General features: G+C 39.5%; 1 protein-coding gene across 2 annotated transcripts in view; it reads left to right on the top strand.

Annotated features, from left to right (window-relative positions):
• The window catches only part of LOC116257954 (uncharacterized), a 106,814-nt gene that overhangs the window by 7,461 nt on the left and 79,777 nt on the right, over window positions 1–19,576 (top strand). For both annotated transcript variants that reach the window (XM_031634981.2, XM_031634980.2), the window contains exon 2: window positions 14,442–14,597. In XM_031634981.2, coding sequence (XP_031490841.1) covers window positions 14,442–14,597 — 156 coding nt within the window. The remainder of the gene's footprint in view (window positions 1–14,441; window positions 14,598–19,576) is intronic.

Raw genomic sequence — 19,576 nt, 5'->3', positions numbered from 1 at the left:
TATATATTCTCGTGCTGGTGGTGGTTGATCTCTTGTGGACAGATTTATGATGGCAGAAAATCTCAAAACTGACTTTTGTCATGTGGTTAAGAGTGGAGGAAATTCATTCTCTTATGGTTCTACTGTAAAGTTAGATGGATCTTACTATGAGATTTGGTCTCGTGTGTTTATGATGTCTGTGATTGGACATCAGAAGGAGCATGTTATAGAAGAAAATGAGCATGTTGAAAAGAATGGAAAATATGGTTTATGGAATGGAGATAATAATATTGTCATGTCGTGGATCATGAATAGTGTGCAACCACATATTGCATCAACTATTGCATACTATACCTCGGCCAAACAAATGTAGGATTTCTTGAAAGAATGTTAGCAAGATATTGCAGGTGGAGGAGGAATTACTTAATTTGCAACAGGGTGACCAAAGTCTTGCTCAGTACTTCGCTTCCTTCAAGTCCATCCATGAACGACTTAAAGCATTACGTCCCCCATGTCCAACATGTCATAAGACTCATGGTGAACAGTCTATGGTTGCGAAGTGTCACACTCCAACCTTTTGACCCTCTTAACAATTTTTTTTTTTTTGTTAACACAAAGCATTGAAGTGTGACGACAAAACAATTCAAAAAGAGATGAGCCAAGCAATTCAAAACAATGGGGCGAACTTTCATTTATATAACAATTTTGATTAATACAAAATCATATCTTTGTGTATGACAAAAATGCCCCAAACCATATAATTGATGTCTAACAAAAACAAGACATCAATACAATCAAACCAAGACGCGCCGGCACTACAAAAGAAAACAAAACCCAAAACCTCCCCAGTAGGACGTGAGTAAAGCCATCCGATCAACCTGCTGCCCCTGGTCCACCAAAACTTGAAAAAGAAAATAACTGAAGGCTTAGCCTTCGCAGTATGGCAACAAGCCAGTAAATCCTCAAACCCTTTAGGTATGGGCTCAACTATGAGAACAATCATAAAAACGATCTATCATCATGTCGTGTCAGGGCTTAGCCACATCATTTGCCAGGAAGACCCCTAACATAGACCATGACATGTAAAGGCCACTCAATGGCCACAGTAACACGTTTTCAACTCACATGCAAGGCATGCTTAAACATATCATTTCATTCATATCATTCACATGCACATCAAACACATGCATCACATTCATATACTTTTCATTTTCATTAACTTCAGTGAATTAACAGTTCCTGTGGGTGCAAACACAGGCACGTGCACACCGCGGGCGGCCCATAACCGAGAGACAACCCCCGTGGTGGCCCAGAACAGTATGGATCCATTCATCTGCTGCAGCGGTAGAGCACCCATCCATGGATGTGTGAATTCCAAGGAGAGATACTCAGCCTTCCTTAGGACACCCAGGTTGGGAAGGCGGGAGCTCAACGCTCCAAGCACATTACACAACAATGCCCTGGGGCCTTGCACCGCCTGCGCTCCGAACAGGCGAGACCAGTGGCGAAAGCGGGACGTCTCCCAAACACATAGCCACATCCCACTGGCCTCTCATCTCTTATTCTTTCATTATTATCATTATAATAGCACATTCACAAAATGACTGGCTAGCTCATGAGGTTGGTACACTTCACGAGTGCACCCACACCTCCAATTGCCTCCACACGAGGTCTATACATAACATTAACAGTCATAGCTAGCCGTCATACAATACGAGTACAACTACCTTCCAATTTCAATCAATTGCATTATTGCCTATGGCAATACATATGCAACAAATCACAACATTCACATCTTATCAAACACATCAATCAGATCTTTCAAAACTTGGCCAAATCCCGGAAAATAATCTTGATCTGTGATGGTTCTTAGTTGTCCTCTGCAATTATCATTCTATGATGCCCTCTAATGCACAATCGGGGTCGAGGAGACACTCGACTCGATACCCCACCTCATCTGTCCTAAGCAGTTATCAATTCTAGCATGCACATGCAAATGCGTAACAGTTTTCAAAACAAATCGTATCATATATCAAATCATGTGCAAGCATACATATATTCATTCACAAAACAATCAATCAATTCACATCACAATCCTAGTATCCCATGATCCTAGGAACACACATTCACACATTTGCCCCAGGCAGGGATTTGCCTTGAATGTCGCCATACCTGTTGCGCGCCCTCAAAACTCTTCAAAATGCCTCGAGCTTCGAATCTGGTCGCTCAAGGTCGACGGGACGTGCCCGGTGTGCCTGCAGACATAAGCAAAGATAAGATTTCTACTAGTTACCTTTACGATCCAAACAAACATAAAACAAAATCATTGAGACACATATCATTGCCTCAAGAAGGTGTCGACGAGTAGTGTCGACCTGCAAGCCCTCCAATAGGCCTCCTCCTAACCTCTTGACGTTGCCACCAAACGTCAAAATTCTCTGTTTCGATCAATCCGTCACGACCCAATTCTCATTTGTTTTCTTTAGTCGAAGCGTCAACCTCATAGTCATATCCAACTTACGTATGCTTTCCCCTCAGACTCCAAAATACACCTGTTCACAAAAGCATGTGCCGCGTGCTCACTAAGACGGTTCTAAATCCTCCCCACAACATCACAATCTCTACCATGCTTCTCTATTGCTTCGAAAATCAACACCTCAAGCTTAAAAGATCAATATATACATGAATCATCGCTTCTCCAACATAATTCTAAACTTTCCCCAAAAAGCAAAATCGCTAACATGCGTCCCAAATCATCAATTCTAAATTCTAGCATGCTCAAACAATAATTATACGTGTTTCAAAGGAAAATATACAATAAAATAAGTTCAATTACGCCTTGCTCACCCCAAATCAAGAGTCTAGACTGCTGCAATGATCTAGGCAGCCCCCTCAGGGATTCGATCAAGTGCCAATGCCCAAGATTGCTTGCTGTCGACGCCAACCACACGCCCTATTGTAAGAATCTTCACAAAGTACTCGTCTCTCCGTATGCAAAACAGATATATTGAGAGGAGAGGATGAAAGAAGACGATGGAGGAAAGGGAGCAGCCGGCTTAACACAGCCCTGTGTTCCTTAATCTTTTAATTAAAAGAATAACCCTAATAGGTTACAACAGATTTGTACATAAAATTATAAAATATTACAAAAGAGCCACCGCCTAGTAACTTTTTGGCATGTGGATATAAGGAGAATGGATCGGGTCTGAACAGACCCGATCCCCATACGCTAACAGCTCCCCTCAGTTCAGACCCGATCCCCATACGCTAACAGCTCCCCTCAAGTTGTGCATGAGATTTGATCATGCACAACTTGTTCTTCAAATCCCAAAAATGCTGCCCTGTAAAACCTTTGGTAAAAAGTTCAGCTATCTGTTCATTAGTGGACATATAAGTAGGCAAGATCTCGGCTTCTTCAACCTTCTGACGAATGAAATGTTGATCAATCTCTATATGTTTGGTGCGATTATGCAAAATGGGATTGAAGGCAATTTTTATCGCACTTTGATTGTCACATAGTAATGATGACCGAACAATAGGAAGATTGAGCTCCCCAAGTAAATGACGTAACCATGACGCTTCAGCCGTCCCTGCAGCCATTGCTCTATACTCTGCCTCAATGCTAGATCGTGCAACAGCACGCTGCTTTTTACTGCTCCAACAAATGAGATTAGAATCAAGAAAGAGACAGAAACCTGAAACTGATCGTCGGTCATCGGGATCGCCTGCCCAGTCGGCATCAGTATATGTATATATGCTATGTCCAAGAGAAACATTGGAACATTTTGTGTAGACTAGTCCATCTCCAAGAGTAGCTTTGAGATACCGTAGGATCCGCTTAGCGGCATCCATATGTCCTTCAGTGGGTGCATGCATGAACTGAGAAATCTGATTTACAACATATACTATGTCTGGGCGAGTAAAGGTAAGGTATTGTAACATACCAACAATGCTGCGATAGAATGTGGGATTGGAATATGCAGCAGTTCCATCAGATGCAGTCAATTTAGTATTCAGAACACTGGGGGTAGTGATGGGTTTGCAATTAGTCATACCTGCCCTGTTCAAAACATCAAGGGTATACTTGTGCTGTGTAAGAGTCAAACTATCATTTGTCCTGTCAAGTTCAACACCCAAAAAATATCGTAATTCTCCCAGATCCTTCATCTTGAATTCTTGCTTCAACATACCTTTAACATAAGATATATGTGAAGAAGAATTCCCAGTTATAACAATATCATCAACATAGATAAGTAACCAGGTGGTAGCTTCTCCAGTGCGATAGATAAACAAAGAGTGATCGAGAGAGCTTCGGAGAAAACCAACTTGTTGTATGTGATGAGAAAAACGATCAAACCATGACCTAGAAGCTTGCTTCAACCCATATAGAGACTTGTGTAATTTGCAAACCCATTTTTGAGAATCATGAGTAGTGTAGCCGGGAGGTTGCTCCATGTATACCTCTTCCTTAAGAATTCCATGAAGAAAAGCATTTTTGACATCTAACTGATAGAGAGGCCATCCATACGAGACTGCAAGAGAAATAATCACACGGATTGTTCCCATCTTGATGACTGGACTGAATGTTTCATCATAATCTTCCCCATATTGTTGAGTGAAACCGCGCGCCACAAGTCGTGCTTTATACCGATCAATGCTACCATCTGGTTTATATTTCAGTTTATAAACCCATTTGGATCCCATAACATTCTTATCAGCTGGACGAGGGACGATCTGCCAAGTCTGACATTCATGCAAGGCTGCCATTTTCTCATTCATAGCTTCAACCCAACATTTTTCATTACTCGCATTGTGATAAGATGTTGGTTCCACCTTTTTGCTGACTTCTATCATAAACAACTGAAAATCCAAAGAAAAATTGTTATAGCTCACCCATCTATCAATAGGATGTCGCACGCGTTGTGATTGGCGTGGAACTGCAGTAGGAACTGATCGCCTAGAATACACCAGGCCTGAGAACCGATTATGTATAGGTGGCTCACTGGGCTGAGAAGATGAAGGCATGTTGTCCAAGGAAGTAGTGCTGCTCAAGGAACTACTTACAGATGTCTCGGGCTCATTAACAACTTGCTCATTGTGCTCAGTCAACATTTCTGCCCCTTGTCTTAAGATTTCAGCATGAAGCCAAGTATCATAAACTTCATTTTTGTCCTTGAGTGTCACAGAAGTAGCCTTGGGATCCTGTAACATGTTCTCATCAAAGACAACATGCCGTGAAATATGTACACGTCCAGTTTTAGGGTTGTAACACCTATAACCCTTGTAATTTTCTGCATACCCTATAAATCTACATAAAACAACACGATCTTGAAATTTGTTTCGCAAGGAAACATCAACATGCACATAGCACACACATCCAAAAACACGCAACTCCTCATAACGTGGTTGTTCTTGGTGTAAAAGAAAAAATGGTGATTTTCCATCAAGCAAAGCCAATGGCAATCGATTTATAACATTTACAGCCGTATGGAACGCCTCGGTCCACAATGTCATAGGTAAGTCTGTTTCATGCATCATGCTGAGTGCACTTTCAACAATATGCCTATGTTTCCTTTCAGCAATTCCGTTTTGCTGAGGTGTATGCGGACATGAAATTTGTCTAGTGATCCCATTATCTAGTAAGTACTCAGTAAATTCATTAGAAATAAATTCACCACCACCATCACATTGAAAATGCACAATATTACTGGAGTATTTATTTTGAACCAAGGCATGAAATTGAGTGAATAAGCGAAAAACTTCTGATTTGTGTTTCATGAAATGGATCCAAGTATATCGGGAATATGAATCAACAAAAATGACATAGTATCTACTCTCAGAAGAAGAAGGAACTGGAGCAGGCCCCCAAACATCAGAATATATGGTGTCAGAAACCTTTGAAGCTCTTTTATTTATTAATTGAAAAGGAAGGGCATGGCTCTTACAGATATGACAACTCGAGCACATGCTGGACTCACTGACAGAACTCAGACTGGACTTATCTAAGAGCCCGTCTGCAACAAGATTTCGAACAAAAGATTGACTACAATGAGCTAACCGACCATGCCAAATGGATGGCTTATTATACTCTGTGACATTGACTTCACTATGACTTGGAAAACATGAATCGGAAAGGTGAGGTTTTGACATCTGTGGAGCTCCTTCAAGGACATACATATCTCCTTTGCGAGTGCCCTCAGCGAATGTCTTCTTGGTTCGAGCATCCTTGACATAAACAGAAGAGGGTGTGAATTCAACAGAGGATTGAGTATCATCAATAAGCTTGGACACTGAAATAATATTTTTCTTGACACTTGGAACAACAAGAACATTCTTTAATGGAATCGAAGAAGAGCCCATAGAAATTTGTACATTTCTAATGTGTGATATTGTGTGATGGGAACCATCTCCTGTGACAACTGAGCCTTTATCTAAATAAGGGAGAGCACTAGAGAGATTACCTGCGTCACCAGTAACATGAGCTGCTGCTCCAGAGTCCACATACCATTCTCCTTGCTCGTTTTGTTTCAAATGAAGCTTAGACAGGGCTGTCATGAGGAGTTGTTGTACGTCTGCTGAAACATTAGATCCAGATGATGATGAAGCTGACCCTGCTGCTGCCTTGTTCTCACGTCTAATCTGATTATTTTTGTTCTGCGGGTTGTGCCAACATTCTGACTTTACATGCCCCCTCTTGTTGCAATAGAAACAAGTCGGAACCCTTCTAGATGTGGCAGAAGTAGTGTTCATGCCCTGTGGTGTTGGGAGAATCCCTCTTCCCATTCCTGCATGAGGAATCCAAGTACGAGTGCGATTCCCTTGTAATGCATGTGTCCCTGTGATCAGTACATTGTGACTGTTGGAAGGAATCAAATTCTGTCGCTGAACACGACTAGCTTCGTGTTGGAATAACTTAGCCTTGAGATCTTCGAAAGATGGAAGAACAGGTAGGACTTCCAAGGCTGTGCAAAAAATATCAAAATCTGTTCCCAGTCCACTCAAGGCTTGTTGCACTTTGTCCTTGTCGCTGACGGGATGTCCAATGGCAGCAAGTTGATCACTTACACTTTTAATTTCATTCAAATATTCCAAAACAGTACGCGTCCCACGCTTGATGTCCTGAAATTGCCTTCTTAACTGCAGAAAACGTGCTTCGGATACTTGAGAATACGTGGTGGCAAGGGTAGACCACAACTCTAGGGCTGTTAAATCATCATCAATACCTCCTAATACTTCCTCTGACAAAGTAGAAGTAATATAGGCAACAAGGGACTGGTCGTGAGCCAGCCAAACTTCATACTCAGGATTATTTTCAGTAATGGTTTCATATTCAAATCTGATTTCACTCATAGCCGCAGCCCCAGCAGCTTGATCTCCCACTACGGTCTTCTTCACTTCACGGTCAATATACATAGGAGGTGCTGGAGTGGTCCCATCGATATGCCCGTAGAGTCTATGACTTTTAATAAAAGGGACTATTTGACGTTTCCAAGTCAAATAGTTACTATGATTCAGCTTTTGAGAAATAAGTTGGGAGAGAAAGGTAGAAGATAGAAGAGAGGGAGTCGGCTGATCCATAATTGATTTAGGGCAACGACAGAAATTAGGCAAAACGATAAGAAAATTAGGGCACAACAATTAGGGCAAATCACGCAAGATTTAGGGCAAAAACTGAAAAGAGGGATGACCACGCCAGAAAAGAAAGAATTTAGGGCAGATCAGGGCTAATCACATCAAACTGAAATCACTCACCGGAGGATGATGCAACCTGGCTCTGATACCATGTAAGAATCTTCACAAAGTACTCGTCTCTCCGTTTGCAAAACAGATATATTGAGAGGAGAGGATGAAAGAAGACGATGGAGGAAAGGGACAGATCTCGAGTTTCTTGGGTGTTCTTGATGAAAGACAGATCTCAAGCGTCTTGTATCTTGAAATCTTTCTTCTTGGAAATAAAAACTCAATTTAATACTTGTGTTAAGGTTGTTCGCACTGACAATGCTCTCGAGTTTAAATCTACTTCCCTACTTGAATTCTACAAATCCCATGGTATTGTGCCACAATTTACCTGCCCTCACACATCTCAACAAAATGGTGTAGTTGAAAGAAAACACCGACATTTGTTAGATGTAGCCCGCACTATAATGATTCATTCTCATATGCCTGCCAAATTTTGGGGAGATGCAATCTTAACCGCATGTTACCTAATAAATAGAATGCATTCCTCTTCAATAGACAACAAGATACCAATTCAGATCATTTACCCAAATAAGGCCTTGTTCTCTTTACCTCCCCGGGTATTTGGATGCACATGCTTTGTACATCGACTTGGACCTAATCAAGATAAACTTGCTGCACAAGCAACTAAGTGTATCTTTGTGGGATACTCTCGAAATCAAAAAGGGTATCGATGCTTAGATCCTATATATAATCGAGAGTTTGTCAATGCTGATGTAACCTTTCACGAGTCTTCTCTGTTCTTTGCTGCTAGCTCTTCACATTCTCAGTCTGAGATGCCCTCCTCTGTTCTACTTCCAATTCCTCCTATTCCACTTGAGTCCATTCCGTTTCTTTCACATCCTATTTGTCCCAATTCCTCCAGTCCACGGTTTAAAGACCCTCCTCTTATATATTCAAGAAGGAATCCATCATCTAATGACCTTGCGCTGTCTTGCTCTCGAGAGGTACGTACTTCTGACTTACACAATATGCATGAGTGTTCCATTGATGCTTCTCATCCTGATGATTTACCTATTGCACTACGTAAAGGGATCAGACAATGTACAATTCATTTTCTTTCTAAATTTGTTAGTACATCTCATTTGGGAAATCATATATGCAAATTTATTGATGCCTTGTCAGCTACTTCAGTTCCCATATCTCATGAACAAGCTCTTTTGGACTCTAAGTGGTACCAAGCGATGAAGGAGGAGATGGACTCTCTTGTATCTCGTCATAGTTGGATCTTGTCGAACCTCCATCTGGGGCAGATATTGTCGGCTCAAAATGGGTCTTCACTCTTCACTATCAAGTATAATTCTGACGGTACAGTTGAGCGATACAAGGCACAGTTGGTTGCAAAAGGGTACACACAGACGTATGGTATTGATTTCTTTGAAACCTTCTCCCCCTGTGGCACGTTTGGGTACACTATACGACTAATTATATCTGTTGTTGTTCATCATGGATGGAATATGTACCAATTACATGTCAAAAATGCCTTTCTATATGGGGATTTATCTGAAGTAGTATATATGCAGCAACCGCAGGTTTTGAAAAACAGGGGGAGTGTACCAAGGTATGTTTATTAAAGAAGGCTATATACAGTTTGAAGCAGAGTCCTACAGCATGGTTTCAAAAATTGTCTGATGTTGTATCCAAGTTCGGGTTTCATAGATCTCCTTTAGATCATTCATTGTTTATAAAAAGGTCTTCATGAGGTATGGTGGTTATGGTGATATATGTGGATGACATCATTTTTACTGGTGACAGCAAGCAAGAAATACAAGATACAAAAGTGCATCTCCAACAACACTTTGTTACTAAAGATCTTGGCTCCCTACGTTACTTCTTGGGGATAGAAGTAGCAAGAAGTGAAGAAGGTTTAGTTCTTTCCCAAAGGAAATATGTTCTTGATTTAGTCCAAGAGACAGGTATGACTGGAACCAAACCTGCATCTATTCCTATGAACTCTCGTATTCACTTATATGATGATAAATCTGAACCTGTGGATAGCAAGTCATATAGATCACTGATTGGAAAGCTACTACTATATGTAACCATAACTCGGCCTGAAATATCCTTTGTTGTGGGAAAACTGAGCTAGTTTGTGGACAAGCCAAGAAAAGCACATTGGGATGCAGCCATGTTTCTATTGAAATTTCTAAAAGGTTCTCCTGGAAAAGGTCTATTATTTAAAAAGGGTTCATCACTCCGGATAGAAGCTTATTCTGATGCAGATTATGCAGGCTCTATTGATGACAGAAAATCTACTACGGGATTCTGCATTTTTATTGGAGGCAACTTAGTTTCTTGGCGAAGCAAGAAACAAGCTGTTGTGGCTCGATCTAGTGCAGAGTCAGAATACGGAGCCATGGCTCAAACGGCAACTGAAATTACTTGGGTGAGAGCCATGTTAGAAGGTTTTGGATTTCAAATAGAACTGCCTATTAAAATGCACTGTGACAATAAAGCAGCTACTCATATAGCCAATAATCCTGTCTTTCACGAACAGACCAAACATATCGAGGTAGATTGTCACTATATTAGAGACTTAGTTCAAGCAGGGATTATTTCTACTGAATATGTTGCTTTTGAAGATCAAGCTGCAGATATATTCACTAAAGCTCTTCCTATATCTGATTTCACAAAGTGTTGTAACAAGCTGAGCATGATAGACATCTATGCTCCAGCTTGAGGGGGAGTGTTGAGAAAACGTTATGTTTATGTTTTGAGGTTTTCTGCAGTGTTGAAACTTTGATTAGGTAGTTCTTTGAATTTTTCAATAATTATTGGTCTCTTTATTTTAAGGGTTAAACTTAACCCTAATTACTTCTTTTTATTATATTAGAAGTGTGGGAGCCGTAAGAAACTAACGAGCTCTCTTCTCTCTCTCGTTCTTCTCTCTTGTTCTCTTTTCTCTACCTTCTCTCAACGGTTCTATCCTCTACGTCTTCATTCTTGCGGATTCAACAATGAAGTTCAACACAGACCATCTGCAATACGAGGCTGGTGACTAGGTATCTTTTAGATTATCCTACATAGCAAAATTTCTAGACTTATCTGTTGGTAACTTGGTTCTGATGCCATGAAACAGACATCATAAATGTTGTAGACCATCGTTGATAGTTACTTTTATCTGATTTCACTGAGGTCCCATATGAAAATGAGTTTGCAGAGGCCTTATGTTCTGCAAGTAGTTCAGTGTTATGCTCGTTTTTGGTGTCCTCCATGATTTTGATGTCCCAGCCAAATATATGCATAGATGACTATGCAATAACCAGTGGAGACCACAACTGATCTGTGCTAGATAGTATCTCAGCAACAGAACAATAAACAACTGAAATCCCCGCCACACCAGAAGATCTTCAGATATGACACACATAGGTCTAAAGCAAATTTCTACGACAGAAATCAAAACAGCCTCAAATCTGAACAAAAGTATAAGATGATATGGATGACTGCAACAAAGAAGAATTCAGCAGTTGAGCGGAAGATCTCAGAACCAGTTGGCAACAATGACTCCACAGACAAATCAAGTAAACAGGCTAAAAATTACTTCAACACAGTCCTGAACTCAAAATAATTTCCATGACTTAGGGATTGATGATTGGAGACAAACAATGACCTACTATGTCTGCAAAAGTTATCTCAGGCTTTGACTTACCTATGGATCTGATAGCAATAGCAATGTTAGATCTGCTTAGAACAACTAACGTGCAGAAGAACAACTTGTGACAACGTGCAGAAGAACAACTTGTGACATTCACACAAGAAACTCTTGCCAACAATGAAAGGGACTGATTACTTTGCCACTCCTATGACAAATTTTTTCATCTCAGGTGTGAACAGGCTTCAAAATCCAACATAACCACCAAGAAGAGACTCTAGATCAACAATGATCAGACTTCTGATCATGTGAGCAGTTTAAAAGGGATGTTTTATTAAAAAAACATTGTGAAAGGTGTTAAAACTGGCAAACCCAAACATAGAAAACAAGAAGATTCAATGTTATTTCATTCTGCACAATAGTACATCAGCAGCAGCTCTCTTCATATCATACTCTTCTTCTGAAGGAAAGAAAGATTACAACAATAGGGGACAAAAAAACTTAATACTCTACTAAAGACAGTAAAATACGAGACCACCATTAGTTAATAAAAGACTGACCTCCCTTACAAAGGCTAAAACCATAAACTAAGATAAAACATATTATAGTAACGAGGATATTGTAGAAACACGAACACGGAGAACAGATATAAATAGACTTTGACTGATATGAGCAGAATTTGACCTATAAACTTTAAACTCTCCTCCTTAAACTTGGCATAATTAAGAGAGATCATACTAAGTTTGCCAACAAAATTTCTAAATTTAAATGGTGACATGCTCTTTGTAAACATATCAGCAACTTGGTCTTGTCCTTATATGTTCTAAAATATTAATCCTTTTTCATATGCTTTCCTTGTAAAATGACAATCAGTCTCAATATGTTTAGTTCTTTCGTGAAACTCTGGATTTTTGGCAATATGAATAGCACTCACTTTGTCGCACATTAACTTAGTCTTTTTAACAACCCAAACCCCAATCTCATTTAGGCTTTTAGCAACCACCTTATCCAGATTATCTCAGCTATAGCTTGGGGAATTGCCTATATTCGTCTTCATTTATAGATAAAGCCACTTCTTGTTGTTTTTTGCCCTTCCAGAAGACCATAGACTTGTGAAGGAAAAACACAAAATCTTCTTGTGGAAATTATGTTGCCTACTGATCCACCAAAAGCAACATCAGAATAGGCCACAAGATCTTCATAATTAGATGATCGACAATCAAGTCTTCATTAACTTTAAAGCTGCTCATATGGTAGCTGCAACCACAAGAGGATCAATCACAGCTAAAAGTGGAAAGTTTCAGTAATTTACCCAAGGCTGTTGTAGTGTCCCAGGCAAACAGACAGGCAGCATACAATGGGTGAAACTAACGTAGCCTTCAGGGCAGCTGATGCATCATAGCCTCACCATCAAAACAACAACAAAAACTGCTACTGCCTTCTGGAACAATCAAAGCAGCAGTCCGATTCAATGAAACTGTCATGGACAACAAAACGAGACATTGCAAACCAACCCAACAACAGAAAGCAATATGGCTAACCTCACATCAACTAGCAAGGTTCAGAAACCAGCCACCCATACACATACCTTCAACACACAATATTCCTATGCCAACCAGTGGGCAGCTTCCACTCGAGGAATACGAACAGTAACTTCACCAAAACACATAGCGGATCGCTAATCTAACAAAACTGCATCTTTTAGCTTTGATATATGTTCCGACAAACCCACACATGGAAAACTAGAAGATTCCATGTTATTTCATTCTGCACAAGAGTACATCAGCAGCAGCTCTCTTCACGCCATACCCTTCTTCTGAAGGAAAGAAAGATTACAGCAATTAATACTCTACTAAAGACAGTAAAATACAAGACTACCCGTAGTTAATACAAGGCTGACCCCACTTACAAGGGCTTAAAACCGTAAACGAAGTTGAACATATTACAGTAAGGAGGGCATAAATGAACTTTGACTGATATGAGCAGATTTAGACCTATTAACTTTTAACAAAAGGATGAATAAGAAGAAGTGGATGAAGAGAGGAACACGAGAAAGGAGAAGATGGAAAATCCCAATAAGAGTGGCATCAGATCATTCCAGCAGATTGAGAGAGAAAGGATATTCATTGATTAACCGAGTTTCTGTTAAGTAGAGATTAAAGGGGTGGCAAACAAAATTACAAAGTAAGTCCGACATAAGAGAAATATAATAAAGAGAGCTTTATCCTCTTCAAAAATTCTAATAACCATTCTAACTTTATTGTCCTCTCAACAATGCACAAAACTTAATTTTCAAAATTCAAAATTTCTTTTTGAAGATCTATTCAAACCAAACGTTCACAAGTGATAACAGACGAATCTATTTGTCCAAATTAAGTCAAAATCATGTAAAAATATGTTTTTTTAGGTGTCTGAATACGGATTTGTCTTGGATATAAATGTCTACGATATATATAAACTTTGAACACCGGCACCCATTTGACACAGCCTGCGGGTATGTACTATATTCTTAATTAACTTATCAAGTATAATTTTATTCCCCTGCCTGGTAAAAAAAATGGTCTTGACTCGTGTTTTTTTTTCTTTTCCCTGAATTATTCGGTCGAATTTGTGCCCGACTGAAGTTGTTGTGGTGATATAAAAGTGCTTGTATAAGTCTATTTAAAATGTATGAAACTGGATCAAATGTGCTTAAACTGCTTATATCATTCTAACTTAACTGGCATTTGGATTACAATAAGGAGGAGTGATTTAAAATTAAAAATTGATGTTTTTACCTGTTGCAAGAAATCATACTTCAATCACTAAGACAAAAGTGGAGTTAACTAAACTAGCATCATTTCTTTGGACGTATTTGATGGTATGGTTGGAACTATAGCTTCCAGAGCTATTCTCTTGGTCAAGGACTAGCATGCATTTGATAGCAAACTATCTTTTCAAATCTTTTAATGTTTTTTTAGTTTGGAACTATACATTATGCTGGAATGTTGCTTGCTTATCATGATAAAAAAAACATTGATCTCATGTCTGAGGATTAGCTTCTTTTTTTTTTTTCAAATCCCTTTTCATTAAATTCATTAATGTGGCACATCTGCACTAGCTGTTCATTATTCCTGAGTAAGTGTCATTCCAGACTTCCATTCTAGGTGCCGAGGTGGATATTTCTGGTAGATCATACTCCACCGAACTCGCTCCAATCGAAGAGGCAAAGTCTTACATGGAAAGGGTTCCAAAAGACGAAGATATGAAGTTTATTCAGCATCAGATATTTTCCTTTACAATACCTCAGGTTTGGTTGCAGTTTTGTATGTCACAATGTGGTCATTGCATACATCTTTATTTCAGAAGTATGCTGTAGCTGTAACTGCAAGATATAATTTCATTTTGGTCTATTTTAATTTCATGATCCTGAGCTTGTTTTTGGTTGTTAAAAATTACTGAAACTCATGTTTCTGAGTTGTCATTTTAAAAGATTATTGTTGGTTCCTAAACTCAAGATTTTGTTTGAACATTAATCTAAAAAATGATTTTATTCATCGAGGTTGAAAAGGCATATTTTGCATTGTGTGTTCTGCTTAAGGGCTTAAGCAAGATAGACATTTAACCAGCATTCCTAAAAATTGTTAATAGTTGCCTAAGCTCAAGAATTTCATAAACTGAAAAACCTTGCACTGATCCTTGCTAAGATTGAATTAAGTTCCAGTTAGCCTGCTGCTTAAGTGCTTCATCAAGTAATATGCAAGGGATAGGGAAATTGATACTGCACTTCTGTTGACAAAATGTGAAAATCTCAAAGATTCATGATAAGAATTATCTCTTATTTGTTTACTTATATTTTCTAGACCTCATGGCGTAAAAATCTTAGTTAATATTTGACCTTTATTTTTTCCTTGATTTCAGATGCCATTTATTTCTTGTGTTATAAAGGTCAACTTCGTTTTGATGATTTTGTTGTTCATTGTTGTGTGAGACTAAGGGGGAAGAGAAAAGAGAGAGCGAGTGAGAGAGAGAGAGAGAGAGACGGTGAGAGAAAAAGTTATATTCTATTGACCCTAATCTCTGATTAAAAGAGATTGGGGGAACGGTAAAGACAAAATTTACATATGGGTCCTCAAGAAATATAAAAGATAACAAATAAGACATGAAATTTCTTAAAATTCCATAAAACTACCTAACCCAACAACTAATATTCTAACACTCCCCCTCAAGCTGGAGCATAGATGTCAATCATGCTCAGCTTATGACAACCTCTCGTAAACTCGCCAATAGGTAGTGCCTTAGTGAGTAGGTCTGCTGCCTGGTTCTCTGATGAAACATGCACTATAGATGTAACCCCTTCCTACACCAAATCCTTGATGAAGTGACAATCAACCTCGATATGCTTTGTCCTCTCGTGGAATACAGGATTGTTAGCTATGTATGTGGCAGCCTTGTTATCACAATACATCTTCATTGGAATTGTGACAAACATCTCCAAATTTGTAAGCATAGACCGAACCCAAGTGATTTTTGCAGTTGTTTGGGCCATAGCCCTATATTCGGATTCAACACTAACCTAGTCACACCACATTCTGCTTTTTGCTTCTCCAGGGTATAAGATTTCCTCCCACAATGATGCAGAATCCTGTAGTATACTTTCTATCTTCTACTGATCCTGCATAGTTGCATAAAAAAAAGCTTCAACTTCAGAAGTTGAACCCTTTTTAAACCACAACCCTTTCCCTGGAGATGACTTTAAATACCACAGAACCATCATGGCTGCTTCCCAATGTACCTTCCTCGGTTTCTCCATAAATTGGCTCAGACGTCCCACTACAAAACTTATGTCTGGACGAGTGATAGTTACATACAAGAGTTTCCCAATGAGAGATCTATATGACCGTGAGTCTATATCTTCATATTGAACTTCATGCATATGTAGATGAGGATTCATAGGCAGATTAGTAGCTTTTGCTCCAAGCATCCTGGTCTCCTGTAATAAGTCCAGCACATTCTTCCTTTGACATGGAATTATTCCTTTATTACTTCTGGCAACCTCAGTGCCTGGAAAGTATCTCAACTGACTAAGATCTTTTGTTGCAAAGTATTGTTGAAGAAACTTCTTTGTAGCAGAAATATCTTGATCATTATCTCCTGTAAGAGTAATATCATCCACATACACAACTAGAATAACCATACCTGAAGCCCCTTTTTGATAAAAAGGGAATGATCCAATGGAGATCTCTGAAATCCACATGTCGAGAGAACCTTAGACAGTTTATAAAACCAAGCACGAGGACTCTGTTTGATTCAATATATAGCCTTTTTAAGGCGTCACACCTTCGAACACTCCCCCTAACTTTCAAAGCCAGGTGGTTGATACATATATACTGTCTCAAGTAGATCTCTATAAAGAAATGCATTTTTTACATCGAGTTGAACATAGGCCATTCGTGCTGCACGGCAACAAAGATGATAAGCCTGATGGAGCATGGCCACAGAAGAAAAGGTCTCAAAGAAGTCAATTGCATATGTTTGAGTAAACTTTTTCGCAACTAAGCATGCCTTATACCACTCAATACTCCCGTCTGAATGATACTTAATAGTGAATACCCACTTGGACCCTACAACATCACAATTAAGTGGTGAAGCCACCAACTCCCATGTGGCTCTGGACATCAATGCATCCTTCTCTTCTTGCATTGCTTGTTTCCACTTTCGGTTCATAAGTGTCTGTTGATAACTTGGAGGAACAGAATGAACAGCCATAGCATGAATGAATTGATTGAGGCTAGTACTCACATGGTCGGTACACACAACATGTGAAATAGGAAGCAATGTGCACTGCGGTTTTCCTTTGCAAAGACTATGGCAAGGTCATCAGCCCCATCAGAGCCATGATTGCCGTAATCCAAGTTTTCGTGAGAGCTTACCTCTTGAGGAGACATTGGTGGAGTGGTAGCGGAAACCTTGTGTCGACAGATATAAGTCTGTGGAGGATCCGTAAAGCGACTATTGGAAGGAGAAACAGACTCAAAGTGAGAAGGAACCAACCCCAATGGGAAGGGAGGAATAGAAAGAGGAACGGAGGGTGACAACTTTTTAGGAGGACAAGTGGAGATGTAGTAAGGTTGAGACTCAAAGAATGTAACATCCACACTGATAAATTCCTTATGAGTTAAGGGATCAAAACACTTGTAGCCTTTTTGATGGGAAGGATAACCAATGAAAAACATTTGATGGACTAAGTAGCAAGTTTATCCCTGTTTGGGCCAAGAACATAAACAAGACAACTACAACCAAATACCTTTGGAGGAATCTGAAATAGAGGTCGAGATGAAAACATTAGTTGGATGGTGATTTCATTTTTAATAGTTGAGGATGGTTGACTGTAACACCCAAAAAATTTAGTCTCATATTGAAGATTGTGAGGGATCTTCAAGGGCTTATAAAGGGGATTATTAAATAGATGGTTGTCATAGTTCCTAGTCCTTTTGGGATTGGAGCTGAAACTGCTAGGGGGTGGGCTGAGATCCACCGAACTAGGGGCTCGAGCCCAAGAGTGGGTCGGGTTATTACATAAATGGTTGTCATGGTTCCTACCCTTTTCGGGATTGGAACCAAAACTGTTAGGAGGTGGGCTGGGATCTGCCAAACCAAATGGGTTGGGTTGTTACAGTGGTATCAGAGCCGGTTCAACACTTGGACCTAGGGTCCTACACGCGCGGACGCGTGTGCCTTAAGGAGAGTAGATTGTAACACCAAAAAATTTAGTCCCGTATTGAAGATTGTGAAGTATCTTCAAAGGTTTATAAAGGGGGTTATTAAATAGATGGTTGTCCTGGTAAACGATTGATCAGGTGACAAGTAGTAAGTATGGCATCTCCCCAAAAACCTACGGGGAGGTGAGTGTGCAACATAAGGGTACGAGGCATGTCTAGAAGTTGGCGATGTTTTCTCTCAGCAACCCCATTTTGTTGAGACGTGTGGGGACATGTAAATTGTTGTCGAATACCATGATTGTTGTAAAATTGTATTAAATTGGAGGCTTTGAATTCCAAGGCATTATCAGTGCGAATGCATTTGACAATAGAAGAATATTGAATCTTTATTTCTATAATGATATTTTTGAGAATACATATGACATCAAACCTCTCTTTCAACAAAAACACTCAACTGACTCTAGAATAATCATCAACAATAACCAGATAGTAACGAAACTTAGACCTACTAGCAACCCGACTGGGACCAGGCACATCAACATGAAGAACATAAAAAAGATGTTGAGGAAACGTGCTGCTTTGTTATTTAAATTTTTATGTATTTTGGAATTTAATATTAGGAAGTTTTTTGAATTTTTAAAATTTGTTGGACTCTTTGTGTAAAAGGTTAAACATAACCCTAATCCTTATGTAGTCTAATGGAAAAGGAGCAGCTGTAAGATAAAGGACTGCTACCTATTCTCTCCTCCTTCCTCACGTTCTTCTCTTCTTCTTCTCTACCTCTCTATGCAACATGGTATCAGAGCTTCGGGCCTAGGACCGTGCCATCTAGGGTTTCACGCAGCTTCCTTCTTCTCTTTTTCTCATCCCCTCATTCACGACAAGGTTGGACGTCTAAAGTTGCTGCTGCCTTCAAAAGATACGGTGGGACTGTTTGGTGGAAAGGGGTTAATCATGTTTGACATGTAAAAACGTGATTAACACCCTTATGTTGCTGTCGAAGTCGTGAAGTTGCTGAAAAAAAAAATCTGATGTCGTCGTTCAGATCTACATGTTGCGCTGTATCAGATCTGATTCAGTTGCTAAAAAAAAAAAAATGAAATCTGATGTCGTCGTTCAGATCTACATGTTGTGGTGTATTAGATCTGATTCAGTTGCTGCGGTGAAGAAGTTCATATCAGAGAAATTCTGATTTGCTTAGTTGCGTGCTGCCGTTGAAGAAGTTCAGACCTGGTGGACTGATCTGCTTGGTCGTGTGATGCCTAGTGGATCCTCAAAGTCAAAACATCATTGAAGTTGAGCAAAGCAGACAGGTTGGTATTGAAGTCTGCTGTCAAAACTGTGCACGATAGCTGCCAGCTATCCGCATCTAGAAATTTGTGCAGTATAGCTCTAGCAGTGGGACTGTCGTGGGGCTGCAGAAATAACTATTGCAGAGATATTCTTCCCTGTTGGTGATTGGCTTGATTTCTTATTTGTCAATATTCAGTCTGCCGAGAACTTTCATATTTTCCTATTTTGAGATTGTATCATGGCTGCCAACAGATCTATACAACTTGATAGAACT

Source organism: Nymphaea colorata, chromosome 7, assembly GCF_008831285.2.
Source record: "Nymphaea colorata isolate Beijing-Zhang1983 chromosome 7, ASM883128v2, whole genome shotgun sequence".
NCBI lineage: Eukaryota > Viridiplantae > Streptophyta > Magnoliopsida > Nymphaeales > Nymphaeaceae > Nymphaea > Nymphaea colorata.
This window is presented reverse-complemented; position numbering and strand designations above follow the sequence as displayed.